The following is a 24863-nucleotide window of genomic DNA, read 5'->3' on the forward strand; positions in this document are numbered from 1 at the left end:
GTTACTGTAGCATATCCGGCGATAGGCTGTTAGTGATGTAGTTGAGATAGTAACTACTTGTAACAACTTGTAAACCTAACTTGTACTTATATATATAAATACTAGCAGTACGGTATTGCGCTCAGTATAGAAAGAGACACGGACGCAACATGTTGTTATTAGGTTCTAGCTCAAAATTAAATTTCCAGAGACGGCGAACTGAAGTCTTTTCCAACAAAAAACAGAGATGAACCGTGTGCATTGCGCCGTATATCTGGACCCCTCACATGCGGCCTCGAGATACATGCACGCCGCAAGATGCCGGGGCAGAGAGAGGGAGGTGGGACCCATGGGGTAGCGGTCGAACGACGTGGATTTTGACGCTCTCGCGGACAGCCCGGGATACCGGGTGTGGTCCTTCCCGGTTTATAAAATCCGCACTCATATCCCAATGCTTCAACGTGTTTTTGTCTCGTAATTAGTGTTCACGTCAGCATTTTGTCTATGTGATACAGTCCAATAATTTGTAATGCGGAAGCTAACTACTCATACTGGGAGTAACATAGGTGTAACACGCAGTGCCAAGTACTCCCTCCATTCCTAAATACTTGTCGCTATTTTAGTGCAAACTTGCACTAAACCAACGGCAGGTATTTAGAAACGGAGTAAGCAATTTAATGATGTGACATGTTATTAAATGATAAGAGAGAGATTTGTAGTAACTAGATATGTTACCATCACATCAAATTTTCTAAGATAGAATGACTGTATAATACAATAAATAAGGTTTTTATGTTACCACAAATTATGTTACTACTCAGTATTGAAGTTCAGTTTGCACTATAACCACAAAAAGAATTTAGAATCAGAGGGAGTAGTAACATATACATGTATACATGTTACTACTTTATGTTACTCCCCAGTCCCCACTATGAATAGCCTTATGCAAACTATCGTTGTTTCACGCAAACCAACAGAAATGCATTAAATCTTTCACAAGAATATTAAATAACAACTAGTTTAGATAGAGAAAAAGAGATATAGTGTGGGTATATCTCAGTCGACTTAGATTTGCTTAAAAATCAGTCGACGTATCATAGTTGTTGGATTGACGTAAATATCATTTCACTCTCCACTTTTCATTTTTCGTCCTGAAATCTTAAAGCACATACCATATCCAATGGCTAAAAAATCGACTTATCTCTAACTAAAAATCAGTCGACTTAGATATATCAAAACCGAAAGAGATAACTAAAAATCAGTCGACTTAGATATATCAAAACCCAAAGAGATAATGTGCACTAAGAGACAACTTCTAAGAGACTTATCTATCGGTGGAGGCCTAAAATCAGCCATTTCACTTGATATGGCGCCTATAAATGCGGCGCAATGTTTAGTCTCCTGCATATATTCTCACTCACCAGAGGAACCCACAAAAATCTTACTCCCTCCATCTCATATTAAGTGTCAAAATATTACATGTATCTAGACGCTTCTTGGTTATAGATACATTCATATTTGGACAAGTTTGAGACAATTAATATGGGACAGAGGGAGTATTATATAGTACTCCCTACATCCCATATGAAATGACTCAAATTTGCCCAAATATGAACGTAATTATATCAAAAAAAGCGTCTAGATATATGTAATATTTTGTCATTTACACGGAAGAAGTATAACAGAATTAATTGAAGCCGAGCTCGATCGGCTGTCCCTGTCATGGCTTCGCCGTGCAAAGTTTGAGATCGCCTTGCTGTTCCTGGCATTTGTGGCATCGTCGTCACCTGTCGTGGTCGTGCGAGCCAGCAGGACGATGCCGGCCGATGAAGCCGGCCATGAACTAACGAGCGGCGCGATCACCGCGCCGTCATTAATTTCTGCAACAAGATCAGCAGCTTCTTCAGAGACCACCGCTGCTGATGTCGCTGCCGACGAAGACGGCCTTCTTTGGCCGGCGCTGCAGCAGTAGGTTGCTCGGGTCGGTGCCCAGCCCCGGCGTTGGCCACTAGCTAGATCGATTGATATGTATGATCGCCGTCCAAACGTAATTAAGAATCAATAAAACGTAGTTTCAGCGCCGCGCGAGAGGCGTTGGGATAAACTTCGCTCTTTTGGAATTTTTGGAATACTACTATCCTTCGGGGTTTGGACTTTGGAGTTGGATTTCCCCGCGTCGCGCCAAGGGCATCGATCACGTACTTGCTTGACTAGACTTCAATTCGTATATACGTAAGTACGTGTACGTGTTATATGCATAAACATAATTGTTGATTTAAATTGTTGTATAGAAGAAATTTTCAGAATTGTTGTATAGGTACAGTTTGTACGTGTTGTATGCATAAACAGATCTGTTGTACAGACTTGTGCAAAGTAAACAATGTGATCATGTTTTTATTATTATCTAGCATTTTATTTTATTTTCTTAGAATTTATCTTATCGGTCAATTCTGTGGTTAAACAATGAAAATAATGATACGGAGTATTTATGAATTCAACATGAAATAATTGATCTAGGGGCGTTACGGACATTTCCTACCCAAATCAAACGTTAAGCCGCAATTTTATAAGCCGAAAAGAAGAGATCAAAATAGCTTCTCGTAGCTTCATGTGGCAACATCTTTCCTTAAAAATTCAGCTGAAACTGGTTTTTGGAGAAGCCGCAGCCGAAAAGAAATTGTGCTGTAAAATTAGACATGTTATTCCACTATTTACTGCTGTGTACCATATCTAGTTTGCATGATCTTATCTATTTTAGTTCTCATTAATTTATATGACGCAGCCGTGCAGAAACCTGCCCCGGAGACAATATCATTCGATAACAATTTCAGGAAACCAACAAATCGGTCGCAAAATAGATTGAACCAACAAATGTTAGTCAACTCGTATCTTAGATTGAACCAGGCAGACGTTAGAACCCAGTAGATTAAAGTCAGCTTGCATGGGCGCTGATCATAGGTTGAACCGGCCAGCCGTTACAAACTTGCAGAACCATAATACTACTCCATTTAGATAGTACTCTTAACTACGTCGCCGGCCTGGTAGTATAGGCAGGCAGTGGGATTCCGAAAGCAACAGAGCGTATAAGACAAGAGCCTTGTTGGTTACAGTATAACTTATAACTTGGTCACCCTGCACGCGCAGTTGCAGCTTTCCTTAATCGCAGCATCTAGCGCGAACCCCGGACGGGTCGCGTCATCCCATAGAAAAACTAGAAAATCCTAGTGATCCCCAGCTGCGTGCGTGCGTGCGCGCGCACGAATGTTTCACCCGCCGGCGGCTTAAACTTATGGGTTCACCTCTTCCTAATTTTCTGAAGCTCCGATGCTTACAGTTAATTGCCCATCTGTCATCAGGCACAACTGCACAACTCTTGGATTGAAGGGGCCCCCGGCACGATCGATCCAGACTGCAGACTGCAGAGGAGTAGTATTCTGAAAGCAGCAACGGGCCGGGAAGACGACAGCCAGTGGGTCGGTTGGTTGATTTTGGTTCACCCTGCACGCGCAGTACGTTGCATTGCAGCCTCTGCCGCGGCAGGACGCCGCGCCAGGACGGACGGTTTGCGGCAGGACTTTTTACAGATCCTAATTCCCAGCTGCTGCTGCGTGCGGGGGCGTGCAAGAAGCCAAGAATGCTTCACCCCGCCGGCGCGCGGCTTCGCGTTTACCTCTTCTTCTTTTTCTAACGCTAGGCAGATGGCAGTACGTACGTACGTGGGGGCATATTGTTTTGACTTCTGATTCGACTCCCTGCTTCCACGGGGCGCACCGTCGCGGCACGCACGCCGGCGCCGCGTCGTCCCTCGTGCACACGTACACGTACGTGTGCCTCGATCCGGCTAATCAAGTCGTGTCTTCGTTTCGAAGGAAACGATAAAAGAGTCGTGGCCCTGTGCCGCAGGTATGTACGGTACGGCCGTACTATAGGACTGGTTCCACTTGATCATATCCCCGTGGGCATCGTACGTATCCTGATTTTGGAAAGGAGCAGGGACCGATGGATGGGCCGATGGCGCGAGAGAGCGACGTGTTGAGTGTGTTTGCCTGCCTTCCAGCTCCAAATTAGTTTAGCTGGCTGACCTCTCCCCCGATCGATCGGATGCGGCCGGGATGCCTATAAATACGCTCCGAAGTCTGCTCACATCCTCCTCAAACACACACAGAGATATATCACCCAAGAAGACAAGAACTCGATCTATTTTGGCTCGACCGGCTACGTACTAAAAGATCCACCCGCGCTAAGAGAGCTCGATCGAACGGCTGCCATGGCTTCGCCCCGCGCCGTCACGATCGCCTTGGTGCTATTCCTGGTCTTGGCGGCGTCGCCTAATTCTCTCCTGCAAGCCAGAATGGTGCCCGGCGAGACCGCGGCACCGGCGGTCATTACTACGACCAGCTCTTCCGTAACAGCGTGCTCTTCTTCGTCTTTGCAAGAAGAGCTTGTTCAGAGACCCCCTCTGCCGCTGCCGCCGATGACGACGACGAAGAAGATCACCTTCTCCGTCGTTGCCCGGCGCAGCAGCAGGATGCTCGGGTCGGTGCCCAGCCCCGGCGTCGGCCACTAGCTCTCGATCTATCAATCGTCCTCAGCACATGGTTAATCAAGGATGATCTGTAGTTTCAGCGTACGTGAGAGGTCTTGTTAATTAATTTCCACATCTAACTAGCTCGGATCGTGGAGTTTGTTTGTAACGAGAGGGTTAATCCTAATTATTTGCCATTAATCGGCTGATTAGTACACTATGAAGTTCGTGACGCTTATGATTGGATGACTTGACATGTTTTCCTTTGGGATCGGTCCTTGAAGCTGGAGGGGGAGCAAAGAAGTACGCCCGGATTGGACGTGAGCGTTGAATTCTCCTGCGTCGCGCCAAGGGCATCGATCACGTGCACAACTAGACTTCGTTATATACGTTCGTAGTACGTACGGCCCGGCCCGTATGCGTGCATATCGCGGATTTGCAGTACTTGTCTCCGGATGCACGCGTCAGTGGTGATTGAGCCGTGATGGCGCAGCATCTGGTGCATAACAGCCAAACTACTAAGGGCCCCTCGATCGATGACTATTTACGGGAACTCGTACTATATCGATTTCCTGGGTATATGCAGATGTGTGGAGATCACCTACTCGAGCTGATTGATGGATTGAGTATTTTTCCTAAAAGAAACGAAGAGAAGTAATCGACAGGTATTATCGGGCCGGCTTATGAGAGCTGAGTCATGTCGTGTCAACTTATCTTATAACATCCTTGCAAAAAAAAATTGTACTAAATTTGCAACAAGTAATTCCGGCTGGAGTGAGTACTAAAATAATTTTGGAAATACCCCACTATATATTTGTGTTGGGAAATCAATGCCTCATTGATTCACAAGATTCTCAAATGGCGGGAACATGAAAAACGAAGGATCCATGTGCAAAAAATTCACGAGGACTAAAATCATCCAAAAATCCTTTTAAAAACTTATGAATCAAAGAAGCCCTCTAATTATCAAACTAGCTAGCTAATTAACAGATTCCCACACATTCCTTCTATTTCTTCTTAGCTTGTAGAATTAAAAAAATAGTGAATTACAATAGAGATTCTTGGACTATTTCGATTCTCAAGCGTAGGACCAAAGACTTTGAAAATCGTCATTTAAATCCTTGAAGGATACTTATTGACTCATCCAGATCAAAATCAGCCATGAAATAGTTCCAATGATCAAGGCACAGGCCAACCGATTTCCAATTATAACAACCTCAATCGGATGGTGTATTATCATTTAAAGAAGAAGAGCCGCGATGCGGCGAAACAACGTTTAGTTACACCTCAACCTGAGTCTCTCCACTCCACTCCCTTCAAAGAACCTATCATCGAGTTCCTCAGAAGACTCGCACTAGTCCAGCACTCACCCTCCCTCCTAATGTCTTGTAGAATGGTGCCGCTACTAGGTGAAGCCCCTTCGAAGACCACTTTGTTCATGTGCTTCCAAATAGACCACCAGATCAAAGTCGTGGCCGTGGCAACATTCCGGAGCCTCTTGCTCCAATCTCCAAAGCCGTCCACCATTCTTGAAGATGAGAATCCGCCGTCGGAGACCAAGCCGGCCTACCCCAACCCTGCAGCACCCGCGCCCAAATCACTCGGGCGACAACACAGCCCAGCAAGATGTGATCAATCGTCTCAGGTTCTTGGTCACAGACGAGCATTTGAACTATCAGCCCAGCATGTAGTCTTTTTACCATTTGAACTATCAAGCAAAAACCCAACTTTTGCATGCAGCTTATTAAATGAGTTTATCAAGTAAACAACAGTTCGATAACCACAAATTGAGTCTTGTGAGAACGCTAATTACTCCATATGGTCCTCCAGAGCAAAGCTGTGACATCAATCCACGGTATATAGAGGTTTGCATTTCAACACTATAGTAGCTATTCACACCTCACGACCGTTAGATGGAAATTTAGTGGAGTTTGGGACATGTGAGTCACATGACTCCTCCTGGTGTGTATCTCAAGGTAGCTTCCAACGGCGGAGGTGGTGGAACCGATGTTTAGTTGTCCAGACAATATTAGAAAAGCATTTGCAAGACAAATATATACATACTCTTCCCGTCCAACAAAAAATGTCTCAACTTTGACCAAATTTGAATGCATCTATACATTAAGTCGTGTCTAGACATATCCAAATTTATTTTTTGTTGGATGGAGGAAGTATAATTTTTTTAGTGTCCAAGATAAATATTCGTAAAAAAATAATTGTCAAAATCCTAAAACTACGTTTATTTTGAACCGTAGGGGAGTAGGACGAAGGAACGATACCAATAATTGTCATTATTTGATCACGCGCCCCATGCTCAATAATTTATCCATCATCTCCCAACGGTTGAAGTGAAAGCACAAATGTACAAACATCTACATCTCCAACTTTCTCCACACCCAAATAGACAATCCTGAGTGGATAAACATGCTAAGAAAGTACTAGTATATCTAGCACTAGAATTCTAGAAAAAGGGGCACAAACCGAGGTGGTTCCGATAATGTGTTGGATCGAACTTCCTTCGAGGAGGACATCCACGTCGAATTTTGTCCCAATTCACAACACGAACAATTCCGGGCCATCCAGTTTGTTGTCCGACGCGTTTGATTTGATCCTCCCCGGCCGTCGCTTCACGTACGGGTACTATTCGAAGTGCGTTTTGTAAATAGACCTCCCGTGGCCTTTTGTTCTTTTGATCCGGCACCTTGGGGAGATATTAATGCCGGTTACATTATGACAGTATTATGACTGTACCGCAAACAAAATCAAGTATCAGTCAAACAAAATCTTGACGACGGGTGGTTTTGCACTGTCAAGCGAATGAAAAGCAAATCTCCGTGCAAACCCCGTGGCCAAGGTATGGCTCTACTTTACATGGATTGTTCTACTCATTTCTGCCGGAATTACTTTGTCGCAGGTTTAGTACGGACGCAGATTTAGTACGACTTTGTACTAAACCTGCGACAAGTAATCTGCCGGAGGAAGTAGTATTTTCTTGAAGTAAGAATGTTTTCATCCTGATCTGACTTATCAAAAATACGTAAATATTTTTTTATAGATATTTTCCTGTATTTTTCATCCTTTACCTGTTGGAACAGGACACCAATAGCAATACACAGGCTTCAATTAAGTACGTGTGTCCGCGGTGAAACAAAACACAAACTGATGTCCACCTAGCAGCTCTTGTTCCATGGTCTAGTTTGTTTGTACATCGACGCCACCCTACACGTACAACATGTGTGTGTATATATGCTTGTCGTTGTAACTCCACTATAGCACATGCACCGAGGTCCACGATAATATAGACTGCACTTTTATACGAGAAAGAGAAAGGGTGCACTTTACAAAAGTTTCAGGCTACTTTCAACTCTCCGGGAGAGTGACAGAACTGGACCATATACCAAAGCTGAAAGCAAGGCCAGATGCCCGGATAGTCTTTCTCTAGATATCCAAGGATTGTTGGTCAAGATCTTTCTGATTGTCATGTTTGGGCTAAGGTTCTGGGCATGATTGTGGCAGCGTAGCACCAGCTCGAATGGACGTGTACATGTTGACCTGCTTTAGATTGTGATAAGTGCAGGCCTTGTGCTTTTCAACTTATATAAACGTAGACGCTGACACGCCAAGCACGTCAACGGTCAACCACTCAGCCCAGCCGTTTTCGTGTAATGAAGTGAGCACTGTAGAGCAGTAGAACGACAGCAGTGAAGACCACCACGGAAGCTCTGTTCGTTGGAGCAACGCAGGGCAGAGAAGGCCGGCGGGCGGCTGGACGCATTTCGCGCGCTGGGCTGGCAGCACCTTACCATATACTACCCTGTCATGGGTCGACCCGGTCTTTTTTAAGGGAAAATGGCTAGCCAGGCTGATCTTGTTCTGGATCAGCTTGGCTTCCGGTTTCGCCAATTTTCAATCGCTTCGATTTTTCTCAAATCTCATTCACGTCAGAATTCTTTTTGTTGAGAAAACTCATTTACATGAAGTTACGTGTGCCTTACTTTTTTAAAAAAAAAACATACTACACGCACTATAAAAAGTGTGCAGATTTTTCTTCAAAACTATCCACTCCAATTTGAAGTGTGCAAATCTCTGCGGACTCCTTGAATCCGGCGTCTTCCTCGATGTCGTGAGACATGAAGAGGCTAGCTAAGTTTTTTTAGGAAATAATGGTAGCAACTACGTGATATGTTCGTTGGAGTCCCTCAGTTATCACCGTTTTTTTAGATTATATTTTGTGGTATGTTTTTTACGTTCGACTCCAATTGTTGTTCCCTTCTGTGAAATGCGCAACGATGGAGGTTGTGATAACCGTGCTCCATAAAGTCAAGAGTAATAAATATGCAAAGGTTTGTCATTCCTCAAGGGCGGTGAAGTCAAGTTTCTCTCGGTTTCGTTTGTGAGATGGTGGTGATTGCGTAATTCTGAGATTTTTAGGCTTCAACCCTATTTGGTGCGTCAAGCACTCCCTTCGGTGTTGACACGAATCCTAGAGATCTTATGTAGCGTGTGGCCAACAAGTATTGTTCCTGTGTATGAAGACGCCGGACATGGATCGAGTGCTTCATGTTGTCCTGATGACTTCTCGCCGTCCACGTACGACAATATTGTGTTGGCTCCAATAGCGGAGGTGGAAGAAGACGGGGAGTTCTGCTAGTACCTGGTTATTTTCTCTATAACAATATAGTTGCTCAATGAAGATTCTTGTTGTTTTGTGGAAAAAACCAAGGTTGGCATGAGAATAGTTGTACGTCGACCTAGATTCTAGAAAAAACCACGGAGCTGTGACATGCCAATTTTTCTTTAACGGAAGTAGACACAAATAGTAGGCTAGTAGCTGATTGAAGTATATCCATTACCCGTATGTACAATGCAGTCATGAGATATTTCTCCCGATCTCGATCAATTCACTAACCATGTCTAATCTATGTACACAATATTAATCAGTACACATATATACCTGACATGGGTAGATAGTCATGGCAATGCCCATGGACCATGGTCACCTTAAGCTCCAGCGGGGCGCTAATTAAGCGTGGTGCCCGCCGTCGCTCGGCCCGGACGGCGGCAACGGTTGCCGCCGCGACTTGGGTTCGACGCCGCCGCCACGATCCGATGGCGTCGGCGTCCACCCGCCTCCGTGCCCGCGTCCTTGCACGCCCATTGTACCGGACAGAAACACAGGCACTGCAGGAGAGCCTTGGCCGTCGTGATTATTATTGCCACGGTGATCCACATCCACCCCTGCCATGGCCGACGTCGACGAGGCAGCGAGCCCTACGACGAGCCCCAGCGACAGCATCGCCACCACGAGAGGGACGACGAGGGCTCGCCAGAAGACGTGCAGCCATGTCGATGATGACGATGCCGCGGGGACAACAGGAAGAGAAGGAGGGCGAGGCGGCATGGCTGATCGATCGAGCAGCTCTTGATACGCGCTGTTAACTTATTACGATGGTGATAATCAGGGCCTCGTATCGTACGCACGGCGATAACTCCTACTTATGCCCTGATCGATCTCGTAGTGCTACGCGTATTTATTTGATTTCTGGCACGCGTATGTGTGCGATCTCGTGGACACAGATCGATTTGGTTGGATCACACAGAGGGGGGTCGATTCAGTGTTTGATTGTGTGTATGTATGGGATATGATGCGAATATGCGATTGGATTTTTAAACAGCCGGTGTGAATTGAAGGGAGTCCCGGGAGATATTGACAAGTGAAAATTGGCTGGCATAAAGTTGTCTTCTTTTGCAGCACTTCCAACATAGTCCAGGGAATTCCCTCAAGAAACGTAGTCCAAGGAAGATCGATACGGCGACTCGCTACTGATTGTTTCATGTAAAATTTATGTGCTCAAAACAGGCTATATGAAAGAGTTACACTATGTTCTTGTTAACTTTACTTCTTCTTTTTTTAAGAACTATGTTCGCACTTTAGTTCTTGGTCTCTTATTTTGTAGCGAAAGTAAAACTTCTGTAAAGCAAGTCAAGCCCATTCCGCCTGCCCATCTGGAGCACAAAGGGCAAGCTTTTTTTTGGTCCGTTTTCTCTATATGATAACATGAAATGTCATTCTTGGAAGGGGTCCACGGCTCATGGCCAAAGACAGGTGCGGAATCCGAATGTTTTTGACATTTTGATTCGCATTGCCACGTGACATGTCCTGGTCCATGCTGCGGTATGCAACAACACCAACATATTAAAAAGCATGTGCTTAAGCTTTCTATTTTCCACAGATAAGATTACATATTAAAAAAAAACCGGACCAACATGGTTATGTTTTTTTTTAACGAAACATAGTGGAGTACAGAGTATGTTGGTTGATGCCTAAATATGTCCTGCTAGCCTATAAGATTTTGGTCTTGGTTTGGTTGATTGACAGATTTTTTATCTTCTCCAGAAACTTGCCCAATAAGGTCACAATCTCTTCATCACTTTTGGTAGAAAGTTGACCAATAAGTGCTATGAGATCTATAGCTGATTGGTGAAAATTGGCAGAGAATGAATGATCCAAATATCCCAAAAGTCTCACAAAATTGCTAGCAAACTTTATGGCCCATGTATGAAAGACGAGAATTGAAGAACCCTTTACTGGGCCCTATCAACCCATACATCAGCCCATGGGGCGAGGGTACACAAATATGCAACTTGATCTGGGTCTCCTTCCACTCAAAATAAATAAATAAATGATCTGGGTCTCCTAGGAACAACGAACAGATTGCAAGAGCAGTCGGGATACCCCAGAAGAAGAAAAGCTCTGCTCAAAGGGGAACACTTCTGATGGAATAAAAGCCTCACTCCACCTAGACTTGGAATGCAATTATTTTCACATCTTTTCTTTGCAGTTGGTTAGTGCCACTCAGCTGTATTTCCCTCATATAACAAATGCTCTTCGACAGGCTATTATTGTTCAAAAAATATACAAAAGCAGAAGGAAAATGGCACCGTGTAAAGGAAGAATCATACTAGTATCTTCTCTTTCTTCATACACAAAATAACGTATTACAAATACCACTTGCCTTTCTTCAGATCTCGCACTAAGGAAAACGGAATTTAATGGTAAATATCGCCTTGTGCGTAAGCAAGGGAAAGCCCCTTCCCCTCTAGCCTTGTCTTGTTCTTCCTAACAAACATGTGGCTTAAAGAGAGCAGCAAGGTTAACTAGTCCATGACAATGCTTATAATCGCATACTTTTAACACTTGATCACAAACCACCAAAGGAAGCCAACCAACTGCAAAACAGCAAATCACAAGTTCCAACGCGCCAATGCCACATCAACAAACATCCAAAACAATTTATTATTGTTGCTGGTCTTCACTGCCCAGCCAAACAAAAAACTCCATTCGAGAACTCAGACCATGTTCATCGGATCGACAGGCAGGACGGACTGGAATCTGCATATGTAATTGATCAGAAATTTGGGGAATGACAGAACATGCTTGCTACCACCAGAAAATGCTCATGAACACCAGCAAGTTGGATTCAGCAAGTTGCAAGACACCATAAGCAGCGCATGGCCCCCTGCAGAATCAGCGGAGTTGCAAGAAACCATCCATCGAATCCAATGTCGGACAAGAGCAAGAACAGGGCAAGAACATTGCATCATCGACCATGGATCAGAACTGGAAATGCCACTTATATTCATGATCACATCCCTACATCCCTTAATAGATACATAACCCCCCACCCCACCGCACCGCCATGAATCATCATGGTAAGCAGACCCGGCCGGCAACCGGCGAGAGAGAACTCGACGGCCGCCCCAAAATGGGGATTCTTCCTCCCCCATCGTCCGCCGGACACCGGAAACGCGACGGTTTCTCTGCTATTGCTACACCCGTCACGGCCGTCGTCCCGGCCGCGGCGAGAGGTAGACGCGGCATTGGATCACCGTCCGTCCCACTCTGAACCCCGGCACTACCGTGAACCCGACGGCGCGATCCTCGGCGGCGGCAGCGGCAGAGAAGGCGTCCTCCGTCCGCCCGTCATTGACGCTCTCCATGTACACCTCCGCGAACCTCGCCCCGGTGCGCACCTGGAAGATGGACGCCCCGTCCTCCTCGTCGCCGCCGTCGAAGGCGAAGAAGAGGCAATGCAGCAGCCACACGCGGCGCGCCATCTCCGCGAACTCGGCGAACCAGGCGCTCTCCGGGAACCCTGGCCCGGCGCTGACGATGCCCCGCTGCTCCTGTCTCCCGAAGAACGCCGTCTCCATCCTCGCGTGCACGAGCGACAGGTACTTGGCGCGCAGGAACTTGCCGAACCCGCCCCACCGGGCGTTCCGCGCGTCGAGGAAGACCCCGGCCGGCGCGGCCTTGAGCTCCGTGAACTCCTCGAAGAACCGGCGCCGCTCGTAGAACTCCCGCTCGTCCAGGAAGCTGAAGTTGAAGTCCCGCCGGTGGAAATTGGCGAACATCTTCATGGCGACGTAGGACTCGAAGACGAACTTGGCGTCCCCGGCCCGGCGCAGCGGCACGCCCGGATGCACGGCGGCGGCCGCGGCCGTGAGATCCCACCCGGCCGCCTGCATCGAGGTGAGCATCGACTTGGAGAAGGAGCGGATCGATTTCACGGCGTGGCGCAGGGCGGTGAGGAAGTGGGTCGGGTTGAGGCCGGAGACGTGGAGCTCGTCGAGGGAGGCGAGGGTGCGGCCCGGGTGGAGGCGAACCTCCATGGCGCGCTCGGCGCGGAGCTCGGCGGCGAGGGATCCCCTGGCGCGCTCGAGGTCGGCGTCCCTAGCGCGGAACTCCGACTCCAGCTTGCGGGCCGTGATCTGGTACGTCTTGAGGAGGTGCCGCTGCTCCTCGGCGTGAGCCGAGAGGGGCGTGTTCCCGGAGGCGGCGGCGTCCCTGGCCGCGGCGACGGGGTCCTTGAGGAACCGCCGCTTGGTGTCGGAGAGCCTGGTGAGCTCGGACACCACGGCGGCGTCGGCGGACTGGATCGCCTCCGCGTCGTAGGGGAACTGCGCGAGCTGCAGCTGCGCGTACGCCGCCTTCACCGCGGAGACGCCGGCGAATAGGCTCGCGAGGAGGGAGTCCGCGGCGGCGTCAGGCGCGGGCGACGCGTGGTGCTGCTGCTGGCCCACGGCGCCCTTCTTCTCCGCAGCGTTCCGGAAGAAGGCGTCCAGGGAATAGGCCGCGGCCAGGTTCCCCGACAACTTGAGCTTGCTCAGCGACGGAATGGTGGTGGGCGCGTCGTCCATGGACCTCTCGTAGTCGTCGTCCCCGGCGACACACGCCGGCGCCGCCTCCGCCCTCGCCGCCGCCGCGTCGGCGCGCTTCCGGCGCAGCAGCCGGGTGAAGGTGCGGGCCAGCTGGTTCGCCGCCTTCTGCTGCTGTTGCTGCTGCTGCTGAGACAGGTGCGCGGCCGCCATTTGCACCTCCATTGGGCCGCCTCACCTCACCTCCGCTCCTCCAGCTTTCCTCAGCCTCTTGTGTCCTCCGCTGCGGCTGCTGCTGCTTGCGTCTTCTTGGCTGTGTCTGCGCTCTGCGGAGGCAGAGAGGGGAAGTGAGTGGGATAAATTTCCGCAGGAATATTTGGGGGATACTGTAAAGTAAAAGCGGGGGCGTGCAGGCCGACGACGCGTATATTATTACCGTGCGGCTGATGCAAATGCAAAGCAATGAGTTTTAACTTTTACGGTAAGAATTCATTTCCCACCCATCAGCAGTAGTACTGCTACTACTCCAGGGAAGGCCAAAATGACTTCCAAGTTCCAAACACGGGCCTCCTTGATTTGTGTCAATGGCTTCCAATTCAGCATTTCCAGTTGTGGTTGTGTCAATGGAGATTGATTAATTTTCGACAAACCATACCCAAGTGGAACTGTGGAAGAAAGAATCGTCTATTCCCATAAACAGAGGGGACCGAGGAACCAGAACAACAAGCGGAGCGTGCTGGATGTGAAAAGAGGACAGGATACGGTGAGGAGTAGCTTTAGCTTCAGGCACCTCGGGACGTTTCCAAATCAGCGCATTCAATTGGTACAAACTACACGTGCCAACCGGCCTGACCAAAGCAAAGCAAAGGAGAGGCGTGTTGGGTTCTTGTGCCAACCAAAAATAAAAAAGTAAAATGTTGCAAGCGAAATTATCACCAAATCTTTAAATAGGGCCACAATTATGAGCGAGAAAAGAAATGTGTAACAGACATGTGGGCGTTGAATGCTGTTCTAACTCGAGGTAGATGACGTCGAAACATTTGGATTTTCCATGCTTCAAACGACGACCTATGGGGCCTGCACCAGAAAAACCAATCCCCCGTTCCTTGGAAATGATTCGACCTCAAAGCTCCTTGGTTGGCTTGCGTCCAAGGGTCGGCACCATTCCAACCTCAGCCGTGGCAACGTAGCAACAACACCTCTCTTTCTCAAATCCAAATGATCCCTGTCAGTGACAAGTCACCACCAATGACTAATGAGGCACTGGCACGCGCCGACCAACGCACGCAAACCACAACAGACCATATCAAAACATTTCCGCAGTATCAGAGTGGATTGGGGGAATTGTACTAAAATTCGATCATTCCCCGTCGATCCTCGCCGGGAAGGGTAGATCCGAACTGGCCCTCGGGAGGATTTATTATGGACATGGTGATGGTAGGGCTTCATCAACGGCAGCAAAGCTCCGGACGGTCTAATCTCTAATGATGTCTTAAGTGCTGCTCATATGCGGGACGAGGGTACGGACACAAAGACATGGACTGGCCGTTGTTGGCTTCCGGGGTTCACACATGGCAGCGGGACCGAATAAAGGAAGAACTGGCTTTTGGCCGATAGCAACCGGTTTAGTTAGCCTTTGGGGTATCTGTAGGCAGGTTCATTAGCAGGTTTTGGTGCCTCATCAAGATTCAAGGGTCATAGAAAATTGTGTTTACTGGCAATACATAATTTCTGTCGACACGATGCAAGGAATTTTCAAGGAAGCATTTCAACTGATTATGCGAATTGACCAAATCGAATGCATGAACGAGTTTCAACCGGGCTCATAGGTACTACATTATCAAGTGTTTTTTTTTTGCCTTTCGAGTGCCTTTGGGAACGAGTTTGAAGATATAAAATCGGCTTCGTACAAAACGGATGAGATCACGATGAATCTAGAGCAACTCTAGAGGACCCCGAGGGCCACCGCTTCCCAGCGTCCTTTTGATGCCCAACAAATAGTTTAGTCGCTCCGATGTTCCTATCTTTTGCAAAAAATAATAGTGAAGCAACCCGACATGTCCTATGCTAGCACAGTGACCTAGATTAAGCGCGTAAATAAGCCCACGATGCTCCAACACAAATATTCCTCGTGGTTAATTAACTCCACATCAACCATTCCGTCGTTACTGTTTTCCACGATTAATAACTCAATTAAGACGTCCGTTCCCATATACTGCAGTATAAGATGTCGTGGCAGTTCAATTTGAACTACCAATAATATACTTGTACGATAATGGTAGTCGTATATCAGAGGGAGGAAACGATGGCCAGCGTTAACACATTTAACAGCACATTGCAGGCTCGTTTTGTGCTGTCGCACTAAGCCTCCTACTTTAGCTGCAATGATTCCCACCACGACTCACACATCTTTTATCGCAAAAATAAAACAAGAACTCTTAACATCTTGCATGTATGTACCCTTTGTTTTGTGGTAGTAGGTGATATCACGTGCCTCTCTTCTTCTCGTTCCCGCTTTGTTTACCGGACATCCTATGCCTTTTTCAGACAAGGTACACTAAACGCACACATGCCTAATGCCCTTTTTTGGAATGCAAGGATCTCCTACGAAATCTGCAGAAGTTTTGTTGGACCGAAAAGGGCCAGATTCTGGAATACATGAGCATGCAGGGACCTAGCTGAAACTTGCGCATAAAAGAAAATTCCCAAACGGTACAAAAAGATGCGCTAGAGTTATCAGACTCTAGGACTAATCGGCACTGTTATTCCCCAGAAGACCGTCAGAGTTCACGTGCAGCCGCAGAACCACGACACAGTAATGCTAATAATATAAGCACTGATTTGTACTGTTTCGTTTTTCCAATCTAGAGTGAGATCAACAGGTTAATCCACGCAAGATTGCCTAGTTGCAAAGAGGTTGCTTTTGATTAAGAATTCATGTTACTAGTACTACATTGCGCACATCACATTAGTACCCCTGTTTGTTGGTTGCAGCTAATTATATATCCTTTATACGTCAAGGATCGTCTCCCTCCACCCTTGTTGGCAGAATGATGCCTCGCCACATGCCAGGGAAGGAATGCTAATGATACGCGCCAACGTCCATCCGCAATCGCAATCGCGCGGCAGGGATTATCGATTTGGTTATCTGCAATCGGCGGGCAGGGAATAGATTCTGACGAACCAAATACGGCCGCCACCATCTCTGCTAGTAGCAGTACTAATAATACGATTAGGCTGTGACTGTCAGGTTCGGTGGCTGGCTTAGCTTTGCTTGTTCCTGACGGGAGTGATGTCTTAATCTAGTAGTACTAGAATTTTAGCAGAATGAAGGGCTAACAACACCTTAAGCACAGCTGGTCATACAAATGGTCTCTCACTATTTATGGCTTGTTTTTTTGCTTCTGAACAAAACTTGGGCTTGTGATCATTCTTGGAACATCTTGTTGTGCAAAAGGGAAAATGATAGGGCCAGATTTTCCACGGAATCTCCAATCCTATGTTTTTAATTTGAAAATCCTCCGGACCGAATGAGCCCTAAACTTATATTGTAGAAAGCTTGACGGTCAAAGCAGGAACAGCAAAGATCAAGTGGTAGGAACTTGGTGCCCTAGTAGCGGTACCTCAGAAATTTACAGCAGTGCCGCCTGCCAGTGTACTGCAGCTCACTGCAACCGCTTTGCTTGCACAAGGACAGGCGTGCACCACTGGCGCCTGTTAGCTCTGGTTTCACTGTTCAAGCACTCCTGCTTCACAGTCTAGCCAGTAGGAGTACCACTCTACCGACAGTTACGGGAATCCAAGGTTAAGTAGGAGTACAAAGCACGGGGCTCTGACTCTCAGGTCTTGCTCGACTCGGCTGGCAGGTGGACCATGGCCGGAAGCATTGAGAATGGCATGTGGGGTAGAGACAGCAGCAGTACAGCTGAGTCAACTATACGGCCTACTCTACTGGCATACTACTACTCCGGTGCAAGCTCCGCGCCACGAGATGAAACAAGGGTGCGCCGTGGTCCATGGGCCGTAGCACGTTGTACTACTAGACAGGGCAGAATGCCAAGGACCAATCGTGCACTAATGGAAAAGGTCTTTTTTATGCTCTAGTAACCATTTACGAACGCGTCAACAGGGAAGCCTGATTTGAATGTTTTCAAAACAGTAGGAGGGTGACGCTTTAATTGTGCAGAGGATGGATGGATGGAATGGTTACTGCCGTGTTACGGCCAGTTTACCGCTGGTAAATTTGGCAGATTGGTTTCTGTTGAGGTTTGGTGGTAGGTAATGGTGCGAGAGTACTTTGATCTGGGGATACATCCGCTTCCAAGGAAATATAATTTCTGGATACAAGGAACGTCGCAATCTCTACGGAACAATCACCTGTAGTGCTGTAGTGGTAGTTTTTTTTCTTTCTGTTGGACCCAAAATCTCTATTCCCTCGTGCGCGTCAATTTTTCCCGATAAAAACCTCACGATATCATGGCAAGGGAAAAATAATTAAGGCCCTGGTTAATTTACTGGCGAGAAACATGGCAATCCTAACACATGAACCATGATTGGTGCATGAATAGGCAAGAGTCTTAGTTTTGGACCGAGCAGGCCCTAAAACGAGGAACAAAAGAAGACTTTTGGCACTACCAAAAACCAGCGGGGAAGAACTAAACAAGAACGGAGGAACCAACGAAGCCCTATCGGACGGAGCAATTGTCGGCGCAACAGACGGAGAAAACACAAACAACACCAAGCAGCACATGAAACTCGTATAAAATTGATTGAATCGCAGACGAAGGCGAAGAGAAACTCACCAGACGACGGGACGAAGAAGCACGGAAGAAAAGAGACGGCGGACAATCTTGCAACCCACTCGGTCGGTCCTCCTGCTCCCCCACGCGGCACGCGCCTTCTCCTTCTCCTCCTCCTCTTTCTTCTTCGCACGCTTCGCCGCCTTCGGAATCAATCAAGGCCTCAAGGGGCCGACAGGAAAGTCGTCGTCGTCTTCCGTCAGGCCGGGCGCAGCCTAGGCACCTCCCCCGCTGTGTACGATGCCGCCGGCTTGTCCCTATCGCTGTCTCTTCCGGGCAGGAGACGCGCTATCGAGGCGAGAGGGAAGGGGGCGGAAAAACAGAATTTCCTCGCACGGCCATCGCGCATCGACAGTAGTATTTATTGCTGATGAATGCGCGATTGGTCTGGGCGTAATGCCCCTCTCGCCTGGTCCGGTGTCAGCGCTACACGTGGAAGGCCGGCGGTGGAGTAGAAGGACAGGGTTTTCGGCCGATTCAATTATTTTCGCTCAATTTTGTTGCTTGGCAGAACTCATTTCTTTTATCCGGAGTAGACCTGGGCCTGCAGCCCGGCCCAAAGGATTTGCCGCTCATTATACAAATTCATATGAAATTCAAAATTCAACCAAAAGAAATGAGTGCCGCCAAACGAGTTGTAATTGTTGCTCTTATGTATTTTATCGTATATATAAAGTACAATGTGAAGAGGGAGATTTAGAGGACAAAACTATGTGGTTTAAATCTATTCATCTGTATTTTTTGTGTCTAATTTAAGCATATATCCTATCAAATCCGCAGCCATATATAGAGACTGAATATAATCTTGTTTTTAAGTCAAGGGATGTGTTTTTCATGACAAATAGATTGTGCCATAAGTTTTCTCGACACAATTTGTTGTCATTAATTTGGTGGTGTGTAATAATAATGATACAGAGTAGTAATGAGTTCGACTTTTTAACTACGAGTAACTCTTGGCAAAGAGTGTAACTATTTTTGAAGATTAATATTTCTCTCTCCCTCCCTCCCTCCCTCTCGCTTTTCTACATAAATAAATTGTAAACAAAATTCAGATAAGACTCGGTCTCGAGGATGATTTAAATCATTTGAAATACATATTAACACGAGCATTATTTGTTACTCCCTCCAATCATAAATTATTGTCGAAATATTACATGTATACAGACGTTTTTTCAGAATAGATTCATCCATATTTGAGCAAATATGAGTCAAGAATTTAGGATCAGAGGGAGTAAATGACATGCCCGTTCAGACTCTAACACAAATATAATTCAGTTTCTATTATTTATTTATAGTCTGGATATGCCGGTGCTGCAGACAATTTGTGATCGACGTGCTGCTTACCGGCCCTGGGAGGCGTTGAGAATATTAGGTGTCGTCAGGTGGCGGTGCCTGGTCGGCTGCACGCACACATGCTGTTTATTCAAACGAAGAAGAAGATTCTAATTGCTTCGGATGCTTAAATAGTCACAGGATCAACAAAACGAAAACAAATGTAGGAGTACCAAAGAAATCAATTAAACAGTTTGGACCAGAGTTGTTGGGTACTCCATTTTGTGTTCCTCTCGATTGATAGTACTAGGATGGGGATAGGTCATGTGCCGTCGACAAGCTGTCATAAGAAGTAACAGTGCCACGGGAGACTTAGTTTCTGTAGTTCCATTGGGACCATGGTCAACGCGCTAGCTTCTTCTTCTTTTTTTCTTTTTTTTGTGTGGAGTTAGTACTCCTTGGCCTTCTACTGTTTGTATTCATCTTCATCATCAACAATCCAATTTTATGAAGAAAAAAAAAGCAAGGATCTCGCGGAGCAAATAGCAACAATGGTACGTGTCTACAAAGTAAAATATATGTTGAGAAAGTACATATGTTTTACGGTTTTGCTAGATCTAAATTGCTTGATTTTTAGTTAGATAAGTTGATTTCTCGGCCGTTGGATATGATTTGTGCTTTAAACCCCGTCTTTAAGATTCAAAACGGATGATGAAAATAAAAAATAAAATGAGATCTATATACTGATCCAACGGGTCTAATTCGTCAAGTTAGATTTAAACCTTTTGATTAAAAATCGGTCAACTTAGATATAGCCATTGATTTATTTCTTCCTTTTCTACACGCAGAGGAAGAGGGAACTGGTTTCGAAGAAAATAAAAACAGGTTTACTCCACCCCTTTTTACTTTTCAAAAAAGATTGACTAATCGAAAGAAAAACAAAAAAGGAATTCCATTGAATTTTATTTTTATTGATCAATTAGAATTGCCTTCTAGAACGTATAATTATCTCAGAAGGGCCAATATACATACACTATTGGACCTTTTGAGTAAGACTGAAGAAGATCTTATGAGAATTGACAGTTTTCGTATGGAAGATGGAAAACAGATATGGGACACTCTAGATATTCTGTGTGCGTATATCTTCTTTTACATCCTTCTCAGCCATACGTTCGTGCATACCCCGATACGCGACAGTGTTTCTTTCACGACTTTACCTCTTAAATCAATGGCCGGTCTCTTTTCAAGCATGCAACTGCCGTGCTTGCACTGCACGGGTGCTGCTCTCGGCCTGTAGAATACGTATATATAGCCACCTTTGCAATGAGTACACTGTACTCGCTATGTATGGATGCATTCATCTCTACTCCGTGGAACTGCGAAACTCCTCCGAAAGAATCAAAAGGCAATTTAGCGTGCACACGCGCGCAGGCACGCCCGATCCGTCTCATGGCTTGCGAACGCAAAACACGAGGCATGCTGGCGATTAAAGCTGACCATGCATGTCATGTGTGGATTAGCGATCTTGCGATATGCAGGCATGCAAACCTTGCGATATCCACTTCCAAGTTCCAGCCCTTTGCCTTTTCTTTTTTTCACCAGGGAGAAAAGAGATGGCACATTGCTCACCTACTAACTACTTACTAGTACTACTGTTGCACCTTAGCTTCGTTATCTTTGTAGCCAATCAAACGCAAAGAGCTAGCACAAAAAGAGAAGCCGGGCAGCATGATGGGCTGCGAGATGAGATGACACATGACAGGGCCCGGGAGGGGGTGAGTGCACTTGAGAATATCTCAAAGCAGCTTGCTTAACCCCGTGTGGGCCAAAGCAAAAAAAAACATGGTACTTTACCTTTCGTGGGCGTCTGCCACGTGGGCCCGGATGGCGCCTCAAGCCAGCACCACTCATCATGACCAGCTAGTTAGCTTAAAAAGTTAAAGTCCTTAAAAAAAGCTTACAAGCAAACGGGCAGTAAAATACTCTGAAAATACATTCCCGAAAAAGAATATCAAAAGAATCCAATCATACCATTCGAGGACATGTCACCTGGGAGTAGAGATTAGAGTTACCATGGCTCCAGCTCCTCATTTCGCTCGCCGACGGCGGCTTTCCGGCGAAGCTTCTCGGAGCCCAGTAAGAAGAGGTCGGCTCAGTGAGAACGGGTCAACACTCAACAGTGCGTGCACATCAGACAGCTAGCGTAATGAATTTAATTTGTCGAAAAGCACTGCGTGTACCAATAAAAAGAGATGGCGTGTACGCCCAGAGTCCCCTGATTAGATCGCGTCCGGTGATCTCGAGCTTTCTCCGCCATTAATTTGGGAGTAAATTGGTTCACACGTGCTAATTGGTACGTAGTAGGATTAACCGACGGAGGATCATCGTCGATCGTTGCGCTTTGCTGCTGATCTGTTTGTCTCTTCTGATGGAACGGTCTGTTTGGAATGCGCGAAATTCACATTTATTTTGTAAGAAGGGAAAAACAAGATAGTACTAGTAGCCCTTTCTAAAGTTTTATGTCTGCATTCCTTAAAAAAAGGGAAAAGTTTTATGTCTGCGTCTCAATTAAAGTGAAAGCACAATCTAGACCCCATTCGTTAATGCCCCCACGCTTTTCACTTATGAGGCCTGAAAGCGAGAATGAGCTAACGTGACTGGTCTAAACCACTCTAGATACGGAGTACGATACAGATTTGAGGCCATGTGTCTCTGAGAAAAAAAATCTTTTCTTTACAAATCATTGATTAATTGGGAGTGTGAAATCCCAACTAGACGTTCCTGTACAACTTACACCCGTATGCGCATCCTAATCTGAATTAATTTGCACGAACGATTTGGTGTCCAATGAAACCTCGCCATAGAGTTCCCCCGTCGGTGCAACATCTTGTAAAGAAAAGGAAACAATGCAAGGGGGGCAATGATAGTTTCCTCCAACTCGTCGCTCATCTGTTTTTACTTAATTCGGTACATAATCTTAAAACAAACATCCGCTTTAAGTTGATATAATCACGCATGATCATCCGTCGCTGGAAACATCATATACACTAAAAAAGTCTACATTACTAATAGTAGAAGAACAAGCTAGCTTAGGCCAGGCTCGATCAACGATCATGATGATGACTTTTGCTAGCTCAGGCCCGTCTGATCTGATAAGCGCGGGCTAAGAAGAAGGATGGGATGATTAGCCCTACATGCTTTGACTGCAAGGTACGTGATCTTGGAGAGAGTCTGGAGTAGTATATCCGTGGCATGATCCTCCAGCGTACTACACGCAACGAACTGCCAAACTCATCATCAAGCCGATCGATCTCGCGAGCAGCAGATTAATTATGGAGTATGAATGTATGATACTACAAAGGAGCTTGAAGTTTTGTCACATTTGTTATCGCTAGCATAGGATGCGACGCTAGCTGGGGCCGGGTCGCAGTGATTGGTCCAGAGCCCGTTGAGACTTTGGGACGGACTTTCGCGTATGATATATAATGTGGCTGCGCCGTCTGGTACTTCTTCTTTGATCTCCTACACGAAAAAAGGAGAGGTGGGTTTTGTAATGTTTGATATCCGTGCAGGCAAAGATTCAGGTTATTTTGAATGTTGGGATAAAGTGGAAGACAGAATGGAGAATATCTGCTGGAAACGTCGATGGATGAGTAACTGAATGCCCTGAAAGCTGCGGATAATTATAGCCACGTTTGAGTCTTGAATCATGGACGAATGGTCCAGCTCAATCAGGGGAGGGAGGGAGGGGACTGCAAATATGTTCTGAAAAAGCTGGCCTCTATCTATTCCTCTACCAGAATTTATTTCGAACGAGAAAAACGAAAAAATAGACATATTACTAGCAGTACAGACTAGTCAGTGACTCAGCATAGTCAGTAGGGGTGCATGGAGCCCAGATGGCAGGAAAATGGAACAAAAACTGAGACATGTCCCCGGAATCCGACCGAGGCTTTTGGCTAAGCCCAACGGCTATGTACGCGGAGCCTACTCCGTCCACCGTCCTGCTACGTGCTTGTCTCTTTAACGATGCGGGGGCCCCACGCTCTGACCTCCTGGCGGCACCTAGACCCATGTGCCTCTGGCCCCTACTTCCAGTCCGAGCCATCACGTGTGGGCCTGGTCCGTGGGGCCCATGGTGATGCATCTCCACCCCTGCCCCGCCTGTCAGCGACGTGTAAAACGTGTTTCACCAGAGTATACAACGCCACTACCGCACAGTTTGTCTAGTTTTGTTGAATGCTTAAACATTTTTAAGGTAAAATTGGAGAAAGCTCGACGGGAAGTGACTTGAAAGAACGCAATTACTAATTTACTATACTTACAATAGTTTATTTTATTTTTACTGATACACTGAGACATGGCTCATGTCTGGTGTGTGTGGAGGAGCGACGGATTTTCGTAGACGGCACGACACGGCGACGTGCGCGTCATTCTGGGTCCCAGGTAAAGGGCTTCGTGTGAACTGACACGCAGGGATGGGTGCTGCTGCTTGAGAATTTGGTATTCGTATATTACTCCATCGTCCATATTAATTGTTAAAATATCACATATATCAAGATGTTTTTTGATATAAATACATTCATATTTAAATAAATTAAAAATAATTAATATGTAAGAATAGTAAAAAGGCAATCCAGAGTCCTGATGCAGCGCGCAGCGAGGGGCGATCTTTGCTTCCCTGACGGATACATGATAGTACAGGAATACAATTTAGATAGACGGGTCCCAGTCCCAGTCCCAGTCCCAGTCCCAGCCTGCAGGGCAACATGTTCCGTGGTTTTCCTTTTTCAAGTCCAGCTCTTGAGTCGTGCTGGCCTGCTGGGCCAGATTACACGACGCGCGCTCTTCCTCATGGCATCATCATAACCTCGATTAAACGTGGATTTAACTCTTTTTTGTTCAATTCCAGTACCGGCCCATGCCTTGAGCATTTTCAGCCTTTGTCGCTCCTAGCTTTCCTTTCAGTAGAGTTGGCACATTCACGTCTGTAGCCATGATTCGTCCACAGGAGCAGCAGATTACACACCATCGAGCTGTTGTACGATCCCCGGTGGATCGACATCGTATCGTCATCTCATCTCGAATTCTCAAGGCAGGGAAGAGGAAACCTCCCTTTCCGTGTGTTG

General features: G+C 46.5%; 1 protein-coding gene across 3 annotated transcripts; it reads right to left on the minus strand.

The window, feature by feature from the left end:
- Positions 1 to 12006: 12006 nt before the first annotated feature.
- On the minus strand, positions 12007 to 18811 carry LOC100844969. Of its 3 annotated transcripts, XM_024459723.1 has the most exons (3): positions 18466 to 18811; positions 14654 to 14888; positions 12007 to 13989 (listed from the first exon to the last, which is right to left on the minus strand). In XM_024459723.1, the coding sequence occupies exon 3, from the start codon at positions 13886 to 13888 to the stop codon at positions 12344 to 12346; it is 1545 nt and encodes a 514-aa protein (XP_024315491.1). In that variant the 5' UTR covers positions 13889 to 13989; positions 14654 to 14888; positions 18466 to 18811; the 3' UTR covers positions 12007 to 12343. The 3 variants fall into 3 exon arrangements, with proteins under 3 accessions (XP_024315491.1, XP_003565477.2, XP_024315492.1); XM_003565429.4 differs by lacking the exon at positions 14654 to 14888; XM_024459724.1 differs by lacking the exons at positions 14654 to 14888; positions 18466 to 18811 and adding an exon at positions 14100 to 14634.
- Positions 18812 to 24863: the final 6052 nt, after the last annotated feature.

The sequence above is a fragment of the Brachypodium distachyon genome, chromosome 2 (assembly GCF_000005505.3).
Source record: "Brachypodium distachyon strain Bd21 chromosome 2, Brachypodium_distachyon_v3.0, whole genome shotgun sequence".
In the NCBI taxonomy this organism is placed as follows: domain Eukaryota; kingdom Viridiplantae; phylum Streptophyta; class Magnoliopsida; order Poales; family Poaceae; genus Brachypodium; species Brachypodium distachyon.

Bases quoted from the DNA above. Each gene is read 5' to 3' on its own strand.
- LOC100844969 (XM_003565429.4), bottom strand. From the start codon at position 13,888: ATGGAGGTGCAAATGGCGGCCGCGCACCTGTCTCAGCAGCAGCAGCAA.